We start from the raw sequence: 10,529 nt of genomic DNA, 5'->3' as shown, positions 1-10,529 counted from the left end.
AAGGATTTTGGAACACATATATATATATATACACACACATATAGGCCTTTATATATATGTATATGTGCATATATATATATATATATATATATATAAAGGTCTTTCATCCTCCAAAGGACAAATACACATTCTTTTCAAATGCACATTGGAATTCTCCAAGGTAGACCACATGCTGGGCCATGAAACATGCCTTTGCAAACCATAATTAATTGAAAATAGAAGGCAATCAGACACAGAAATGGAGATCAAATAAAATACCTTGAAATTTAAAAACTCACTGCTAAACCACCAGTGACTTAGAGATAAACTTAAGGAGGAAATTGAAAGATTCATGGAAATAAATAAAAATCAGGACACTACCTATTAAAATGTGTGGAAATAAGCAAAATCATGCTAAGAGGAAATGTTATTGTTATGTAAGAAGCATTCATCAGGTAGGAGAAACAGCTACCATAAGTAAATTGAATGCACAACTTATGAAACTGAAAAATGACCAACACAGGTAGCCTAATGCACAGGGGAATGAAAATAATAAAATATGGAAAAGAAATTAGTTAACTGGAATTAAAAAAAAACAATCCCAAAGATCATTGAAACCAAAAGCTGTTCTTTGAACAAATAAATAAGATCAATAATCTGCTAGCAAGATTCACAAAAGATAAAGCAAATCAGAAATCAAAGAGGAAACATCACCACAGACATCTCAGTGATTCACTGGATTCTCAAAGATAAAAACTTTAAGAATCTTTATGCCACAAAATAAGAGAAATTCGAAGATACAGATGAATTCCTGGAATATAACCTCTTTAGTTTCAAGAGAAACTAAAAAAAGTGAGGGGGGATGTATTCTCGACTATAACCTCCAAAGGCTGAACCAAGATGATCTGGAATACCTTGTACAGAACTCGCACTGCTGAGTGAATTAAAATGGTAACCAAAAATGTTCCCCAAACCAAAAACCCAGAACCAGATGGATTCACTAATGAATTCTTTTATTTTTTTTGATTTTTTTTTTTTGATTTTTTTCATTTTTATTGACAAGGTTTATAAGGAACAAACTAGATATTTAAAATCAAAGGCCAATTCTTGTCTTATGTGGTTTGATCCATTCATTAGTGTGGAGTATACCTGCTTAAAACCTTAGCAAGAAACTAGGCATAACTGAAAATACCTGTTAACAATATCATTTTTATACTTCTAAGCAGCATTTTTATTTTAAACACTTAATTGGTTTATCAAATGCCTAATTTTCTTACAAGCAGCATATTTCAAACTTTGGAGATTTAATAAACTGATTAAGGTAGTCAATTTAAAAGACAAAATTAGTCTCATTCAGGGGTGGTCCATGTTGATTCATAGAATCCTGATTAGCCATAAATTTAAAACCCAGCAGCTCAGTCTACAAATACATTTATTTAATGTTAAAAATAATAAGACTTATTACCACTTTTTGATAAATACTGTCAAAGAGCCTTTATTGCCTACGCATTACTTTCCAGCATTATAATTGGTATATTTATCATAATTTTATAAACGGGGTGAGGTCTCCTGTAAATATCAGCCTTTTATGTGGGCAGAAAAACTTAATAAAAATCATCTAACTTATTATAAGCCAAATGTGCTTTTACTTAATCCCACTTGTCCCCAAGTTTCTTAAGTGTTGATTCTGGTCTATTCTTATATAAAAGTTATTTACAGACACTTGCAGAGTTAACACTAAAACTACAGTTGATGACACTTTTGAGGCAAAGCAGAACTTTCGGTTTTTTCCAGCTTTTTCTTGACTGAATTCTGATTCTCAATGCTCTGTTATACCACCTAGCTGAACACTGACACTTCATGGTTTATAACTGTAAAGATACCTATGAGTTTAAAAATTGATCTGCACAAAAGAAATAAAAAAACTATATACAACAAATTTGTTTTTAAAAATACAAAAATAACATCTGTCATTTCTGTCATGCTGACAATTTGACATATATACACATGCAGAAGTGAAGTTCTGATTTAATCATCCGGATAGCTAAAGCTGGTATATTTTTAATATAATGAATACACGGTCAGATGTGTATTCAAAATATTTCATATACTAAATACTGCAACTGTCTGCATGTACGATTGCTAATTAGAATAGTTTCTGGTCTACTTGATTAAAAGTATGTCTTAAGCTAGTAATAAGCACACTAAAAACTACAACAGTTCAAGAATCTATAGCCTTATATAAAAAAATCCAAAATGTACAAAATACAACTATAAAAGCAAGAAAATTACTGCCATGCAAAACTTTAAAACTTAAAACTGCATAGAAATGCAATTTGAAATAGCAAACTTAAATTTAAGCAACACTCAAGATAAAAAGGTCAGCATTAGGTTTTACGAACACAATGCTTGCAAGGACTTAGAAAAGGGATTACATTCTCTGTGCTGGTATTATAATATAAATCTGATCTTGACATCCATGGGCATAGTCATCCGTCTCTGTCCTTTATTTCAAGAAATTAGCTCTTTAACGGTTGTCTTAATGAAATCTTTCCTTTCAGTTAAATCATAAGCAGGATAATTTTCATATACCTCTTTGCAAATCTGCTTCATTGTAACTTCTTCCAGGTTAGCATTTGCCAACAACTTCTTTACTGTTTCCTTTATCTCTTCATCTGTAGGAGGTTTCTTCAGTTTTTTAATTAAAGGTTCATCATCTGAACTATCTTCAGATTCACTTTCTTTTTTGGAACTGTTTTGATTCTTCTTGGTGGTGCTGCTATCTGCCTTTTTAACATTAGCACTTTTTGCAGACTTTTTACTTTTAGATGTGGTTTTCTGTTTAGGTTTTTCCTTTTTAGATACCTTCTTTGGTGGCTCCTCTTCACTTTCTTTATCTTCATCACCTGAAGACTCTTCCTTGTTTTTCTTTTCATCTTCATCACTGCTAGACTCATCTGACAGAATTTCAGGACACTTGGTTCTCTTAGCTTTCCTTGCTACCCCAGAACGGTTTCGTTCCTTTTTGCTGCCTTTGTTGGAAGATTTTTTAGATTTTGGCAAGGGTTTGCCAGAAGGCTTTGGATGCATTAAAAAATTCAAGATCCTCTTCACCAGTTCACTGTTTACACCCGATCTCTCCAAATCAAGAACTTCACAGATACTCTTGAGCATGGCATTTCTAAATTTTTTCAACATTTCTTCCTTCTTCTTATACTGGGTACTTCCTTTTTCGAATGGAAAGCCACTAAACTGACCCACATTCTTCTTTAATGAAGACACTGTGCCTGGTCTGTTGTAAAGCAGTTTATGTAGATTTCGTAGTTCATCTATTTTCTTTTTACTGAGGAAGAAATGTATCCTTTCAATTTCACAAAGTTTCTGTCCCTTTCCTTGTGCAATTGTAAATGGCTCTCTCTGTAAAGAAGACACTTGCATTGTCAATCGTTCCACTTTTTTCTTTTCCCGCTTGCCTTCCACAATGAGGCTTTTCTCTTTCTCTTCCTCCTCGTCCTCGTCGTCGTCGTCGTCGTCCTCCTCCTCGTCGTCCTCGCTCTGCTCCCGGCGCTCGGGCATCTCGGGCTCCTGCTCGGGCGCGGCCGGGGCCGGGTCGCCGTCGCCGTCCTCCGCGGCGGGGCCGGACGCCGACATGCTGCTGCGGGCCTGCACGCGGGGACCGAGCGGGCGTCGGGGGCGGCCGGCGGGCGGGCGGGACGCGGCTTCCCCGCCCCGGGCCGCCCCTGCCCGCCCCTGCCCTGCCCGGCCCGGCCCGGCCCCGCGCCGCTCTAATGAATTCTTTTAAACCTCTAAAGAGGACTTACTACCAATCCTGTACAGAAATTTCCAGGAAATTGAAGAAACAAATCACTCTCAAACAGTTTCGAAGAAGCAAGCAGCACTCTCTGATAACAAAAACAGAAACAAATACTATAAAAAAATTAAGAAAAAAAGACAAAGAAATTACAGGTCAATATCCTCGATGAACATATTCATGAAATCATAAGCAAAATATTAACAAACAGAATCCAAAAATTCATCGAATATATTGTACACCATGATCAGGTTAGTGATACATTCCAGAAATGTAATGATGATTTATTATATGCAAGTCAATCAACATAGCACACCATTATTGAACACCATATCAATAACAGAATAAATAAAAACCATATGATTATATCAATAGATACAGTGAAAAGCATTTGACAAGATCTAGCACCCACTCATGATAAAAACTATCAACAGAAAGGGAATATAAGGAACTTATATCAATATAGTCAAAGCCATTTATCACAAGCCAACAGCAATCATAATGCTCAAAGAGGGAAAAACAAAAATCTTCTCGATAAGATCATGCATAAAACAAGGTTACCCACTCTTGCTACTTCTATTCAATATATTACTGGAAACATTTGCTAGAACAATTAAGCATGGAAAAGATATCAAGGGCACTAAGATAGTAAATGAAGAAGTCAAGCTCTTAAATTTGAAGATTACATGAAACTATATTTAGAAAACTCTAAATTCTACAAAATATCTCCTACAAACAGATTTATATAATAAAGTGGCAGGTTACAAAATCAATATGTAAAAGCCTATAGTTTTACTATATACAAATAATGAAATAGAAAATATATAGATAGATGGGTGGATGGGTGGATATACATAAATATATAAAATTCCCTATTGTTCCTCAAAAATCAATGAACTTGGAATCAGCTTGAATTAACTGGTAAATATCTACTTAAAGAAAATTATAAAACACTATTCAAGAAATGAGAAAAGGACATGTGGAAATGTAGACACATTGCCTTATGGATTCAGAGAATTAATATAATGAATATGGCAATACTACCCAAAGCATTGTACAGTTCAATGCAGTTCCTCTAAGGATACCCATGTGATTTTTTTTATTTTATAAAGTAATTCACAATATTTGATTATATTTAATATTCAAACACAAACCCTGTCACCAATAAATGTTCTTATCATCATATTTCAGGTGTTTACATCCTGAACCCCAATCTCTGTCCCAAAGCAGAAATGAAATAATATAATATTTCCCTCTAAGGTTATTTGCCTCCTACTTTGAGTCCCATCAAATGTGGTGCAGTACTCTTAGAGTATGTGTAGGGTGTGTCCTATGAAGTGTCGCATTGGAGGCTGCACTGTCCAGAAAAAGGTTCACCATGGGTGAGGCTCGGCCCAAAAATGTGTAGAGCGGCCATGATCAAGGTGACGGTTGGGTTCTGGAGTTTTTCAGCTGTTGGGGCTGGGTCTATTGGGGCCGGGAGGGATCTCACCCAGCCCTTTCTGGGGTGCCCCGAGTGAAACAGCTTGGAGCAGGGTCTGGTGGCAAGGTCATGGTGAGTGTCATGCTATGCTCACTTCTGGGAAAAAAGGATATGCAATCTGGATGGTGGCCAATGATGAGATTATCTGGCACCAGTCAGCGGTTAGCTTATAGGCATGGCTGCTGAGCTGCTTGAGATAGCGTGTCATTTTTTTGACAAAATAGTTCAATCAGTTTTGAAATTCATATAGAATTTCACCCCAAATAGCTGAAGCAGTCCTTGGGGGAAGGAAGATTGAAGCCATCACTTTCTCCAACCTCAAACTATATTACAGGTCAGTAGCAATTAAATCAGCATGATATTGCAATAAAGTCAGGCCATGAGATCATTGGAATAGACTTGAATATCCTGAGATAGACCCTCAGGGATATGAATGGTTCATTGTCAATACAGGTAAATACGAGGTGGATTGGAAACTCTCTTTAACAAGTGGTGTTTGTAAAACAGATGACTTGTTAAAGAAACTTTAGTCATCTACACAATGGAATACTATTCAGCTGTTGGGAGAGATTAAGTCATGAAATTTGCTTATAAATGGATAGACATGGAGAGTATCATGCTAAGTGAAATGAGTCAGAAAGAGAGGGACAGACATAGAAGGACTGCTCTCATTTGTGGCATATAGAATACCATCACATGAGGCTGACACCCAATGACAGTAGATACAAGGGCCAGGAGGATTCACCATAGCTGGAAGACTGCTTCATGAACAGAGGGGAGAAGGCAGATGGAATAGAGAAGGGATCACTAAAAACATGATGGCTTGAGGAACCAGTTGGGATGGGAGATGCATGCCGAAGTAGATAATGGAACAAACATGATGACCTCTCGGTGTGTGTTGCAAGTCATAATGCCCCAAAGTAGAGAGGTAATATGAGGAATATTGTCTGCCATGGAGGCATGGGGTGGGTGCGAAAGGGGGAGTTATACCAGGGATATTTGTGATGGGGAATGTGCACTGGTGGAGGGATAGGTGTTTGGTCATTGCGAAATTGTAACCGAAACATGAAAGCTTGTAACTATCTCATAGTGATTCAATACAATTAAAAAAAATCTATTCAACCATTAAAAAAAACAAAAAACAAGTGATATTTGTAAACTAGTCAGCTACATGCAAACAATAGACTTAAACCTTATTCCAACACCATGCCTAAAAATAAAATCAAAGAAGATTAGAGTCCTTGATATCAGATCTGAACACATAATGTATGCAGAGGAAAACATAGGAAGAACTCTATATGAAATTGAAGTTAAGTTATCTTTAAGGATGAAACAACACTGACAAAACAAGTAGAAACAAAGATAAACAAATGGGACTGCATAAGAAGCTTATTCACCTAACATGATAATTTCCAGTTCCAACCATATTGCTGAAAATTGTATTATTTCATCGTTCTTTGCAGCTGCAAAGTAACCAGGCAACCACTGGAACTTTGTAATGTGCCTGACAATTTGACAGATGGGAGTGGAGTCAGGAGAGAACCTGGGAACACTAATGGAGGGAAGTTGACAATGATGAAAATATTGGTGTAGAGTTATTGTAAGCCTAAAATTTCAACTATCGGTGATTTTTAAATTATTATCTTTAATAATTTTTAAAGAAACATTTTCACTTGAAAGGAAATGGTTACTAGAATAACAAGACAGCCCATGGAATGGGAAAATATTTACCAAAAATAGATATTTACCTAACACTCATCTGATAAGGGTTAATATGAAAGGGTTAATAAAGCACTTAACAATGAAATAACATTAGTTCCTAGGGAAAAATAAGAAGAAATGAACAGAAACTTCCTCAAAGAAGAAACACAAAAGGCCAAGGCACATGAAAAAGTGCTCGACATCATTAATTGTAAGACAGACACAAATCAAAACAATAATGAGATATCATCTCATGCCACAGAGACTGGCAGTGTCAAAAAGATCAACTAGTGTTGGCATGGATGAGAAGAGAATGGAACTCTCATTCATTACTAAAGGGAATGCAGATTCATTCAGATTTTCTGAAAACAATTTAAGAAAATTTGAAAAACAATATAGACATTCCAAACCAGCAATATCACTACATTGAATGCATCTAGTGACCTCAAAATCATCATCATCATCATCATCATCATCATCCCATTGATAGTCCAATTTCTCTAGCAGTCTCAGTCACGTCTCCATTTGTCCTAGCCCTGAGATTTTAGAAGGCTCTCTGAGCATCCTTTCTAATGGTGCCACATTGGAGGCTCTTTCAGGGTCAGGGGAATGAGATCCATCATTTTTACTGGTTTTGGCATATAAGTATGCCAAGGGGAGTTTGCGAGGCTCTCCCATGTGTGCAGAAAACTCTCGGTAGCTTGCAGATTCTCCCAGAAGAAGAACTAGGCTAAAATAAGTCATGCAGCCACAAAGCAGCTGTGTGCTTCCAGGAGTTTGGTGTTATAGCCTCTGGATGTTGGCTGTTGGTTGCATTGCACGGCAGCAGGGGCAGTCCCTGGGTCTGACCACCTAGCTACTGGCAAATGGGGAATCTGGGCAGAAGAGGCCCAGTCCCAATCCGAGCAGGCTTGGAGGTCTCAGCCCTGGGTCCCACACACCTGGGTTCCTCTGCCGGTTCTTTCATGCATGAGGCTCATCCAAACGTGTGGAGGGGGGCCTTGAGCATAGCTGTGGCTAGGTTCCAGAGGTCTTCAGCTGCCGGGAGCTCTACTCGGGGTGGGGATGGAAGCTGAGGCCCACCCCCTCAGAGAGCCCCCAGGGAAGACAGCCAGGAGAGGGGGCAAGAGACTCAAAGTACAATAGAGAAAAGCCATCTGCACTCCTATGTACATTGTAGCATTATTCACAAGAGCCAGAATATGAAAACAGCCTAAGTGCCTGAGAACAGATGAGTGGATAAAGAAACTATAGTACATCCACACAGTGGAATAGTACACAGCTGTTAAAAAACCTGAAATCATTAAATTTGTTTATACATGGATGGACATGGATATTATTATTCTGAGTGAAATAGAGGGAAAGGGAAAAACATAGAATGATTGCGTTCATCTGTAAGATACAAAAAACAACATAGTGTGTGAAAAACTACCCAGAGACAGAGAAGCATGGGTCAGATGGCCAATAGCAAGAAGCTTGCCCCAAAGGGAAAGGGAAGTGATGATAGAATAGATATAGGGCCACTATTAAAATGATAGTTGTAAATGTTCACTCAAAAAATCACTGAGTACTGAATGGAAGTAAAGTAACATGCATGTTACTCTTTTACTAACAGTAATGATATCCACAGTACCTAAAAGGAAAATGTGAGAGAGTGAGAGAGAGAGAGAAGGAGAGGGAGAGTCTGCCATAAAGGCAGGATGCAGGGTCAAGGTGGGTAGTTGGGCAAATGGAAACTGGGGACTGTGGTCATGGGACCTGTACACTATTGGAAGGTATCAGTTTTGGAACACTATATAACTGAAACTCAACCATGAACAACTATGTAACTGTATGTCTGACAGTGGAACCACTGTCAGACATATAAAAAGGAAACTGAGAGAGAAATAAGAAGAGGCAGGCAGGATGCAATATGTAGAAGACAGAAGCCGTGGGAACATTGGTGTTAATAGAAGCATGGTATATATATTTATATCTTAACTACAGAACAAACAAAACTTAAAACATGAGACCCAATTGCAGCAATCATATTTGAAAAATGAGCCTGTCCAGGCAGCAGACTTGGTGATGGGAGGAGACTTTAGTGTATTGGTGGAGGGAAGTTGATACTAGTGATAGGATTGGTGTTGGAACATCATCTGACTAAAGTTCAACTATGAATAACCTTATAAATAACTGTCCTTTAATTTTAAAAATGTCTGTAAGTAAGGCTTGATGTGGAGTTAATAAAGCATAAGTATAAAATAAGAAGCTTTCTTCTATACTAGAAATTAGCCTGTATGAATCTTTCTTTTTAGATAATAAGAATGTATTAATAGCAAGCAGAAAAAGTATTATCTGTGAGATTTATGTATACCTACATATGCAAAATATGATATCAAACATGCTTAGTTTATTTTCATGATGTTAAAAATTTTATTTCTTAAATTTAGTGGTTAAGCAGCCAGAATTTAGGGTAATACAACTCAAAGAAATATTCATAGAAGAAATACTGTTTAATTTTCAACTTAATTGCTAGGCATTATATGTGAATTAATGTTGCATCCATTGTAATAATTATATGTATACACAAATAAATAATTTAAACCATATATACATCACCACACTTTATTTTGTTCAAAATTTTAATAATCACATATACATATTACCCATGTAATTGGTTCTTCTAAGTTTAATCAAGATAAAATCATAATAAACCATGTGCATATTTGAGTTCTGTGTTAATGTTCACAGAAAAAGACATGGATTAAATTGACATAAATTATTACTGCATTCAACTCAGAGAAATGTAGCAAGAATCTTGCAATAGTGCAGCAGGTAGAACACTTTGCTTGCACACGGGTAACCTGGGTTCAATCCCCGTTACCCCAAGCCCACCAGAAGAGATCCCTGAGTGCAAAACCAGGAGTAAGCTCTGAGCACAGCTGGAGAAGGTTCAGGGGGAAAAAAAGGAGTTCTATCTATGCCAATAGTTCATTCCACAGCCAAATTGGGCATCTTGTCAAATGCTTGTCTTCTAATTTGAAATTGGAACCTGCTTTTTGTCTTTTCTAAGACAGAATATATAATAAAAATCTGTCTCAGCATAGCTCCATCAATAACCATTTTCCTTTTGCATTACAATCTTATTAGTTGGGGATAAGACACAAAGGGATGAAAGAGGAGAAATGATGACCCGAGGAGGTTTGAGTTATAAATACAGAGTGAATACAGAGGAGTGCATGAATTTACTTGGGGCTGCAAGGTAGAGAACAGCTTCAATTATCCTAGCAAATAAGAAAGAAATATACTAATCAATATTTGGTCTTAGGGCTGTACTAAATTGAATTTATATAGATTAATGTCACTTTTAAATATATGTGATAGACACATAAAAATTCAACAATTATATATGTGTATGCAACATATATATAAATATATAGAATAGATATATAGATATATAGATTGCAGAGAGAGAAAGAGAGAGAGGAGAGATGGCTTAATGCTACTTAATTGACTGAAACAGGGAATTTAGCCCTGGCCTAAAAGATAGAGCTAGAATAAGAGAATAATTCT

At 36.8% G+C, this 10,529-nt stretch overlaps 1 protein-coding gene across 1 annotated transcript; it reads right to left on the bottom strand.

Moving 5' to 3' along the window:
* Positions 1-1,019: 1,019 nt before the first annotated feature.
* On the bottom strand, positions 1,020-3,690 carry LOC129402073 (protein DEK-like). The gene has a single exon (XM_055126799.1). It carries the CDS (start codon positions 3,628-3,630, stop codon positions 2,491-2,493), a length of 1,140 nt encoding a protein of 379 aa, XP_054982774.1. The 5' UTR covers positions 3,631-3,690; the 3' UTR covers positions 1,020-2,490.
* Positions 3,691-10,529: the final 6,839 nt, after the last annotated feature.

Source organism: Sorex araneus, chromosome 2 (genome assembly GCF_027595985.1).
Source record: "Sorex araneus isolate mSorAra2 chromosome 2, mSorAra2.pri, whole genome shotgun sequence".
NCBI lineage: Eukaryota > Metazoa > Chordata > Mammalia > Eulipotyphla > Soricidae > Sorex > Sorex araneus.
Note: the sequence above shows the minus strand (reverse complement) of the source record. Positions and strands in the feature narration are given on the sequence as shown.

Excerpts from the sequence above, each read along its gene's own strand:
- LOC129402073 (XM_055126799.1), bottom strand. The coding sequence starts at position 3,630 with ATGTCGGCGTCCGGCCCCGCCGCGGAGGACGGCGACGGCGACCCGGCC.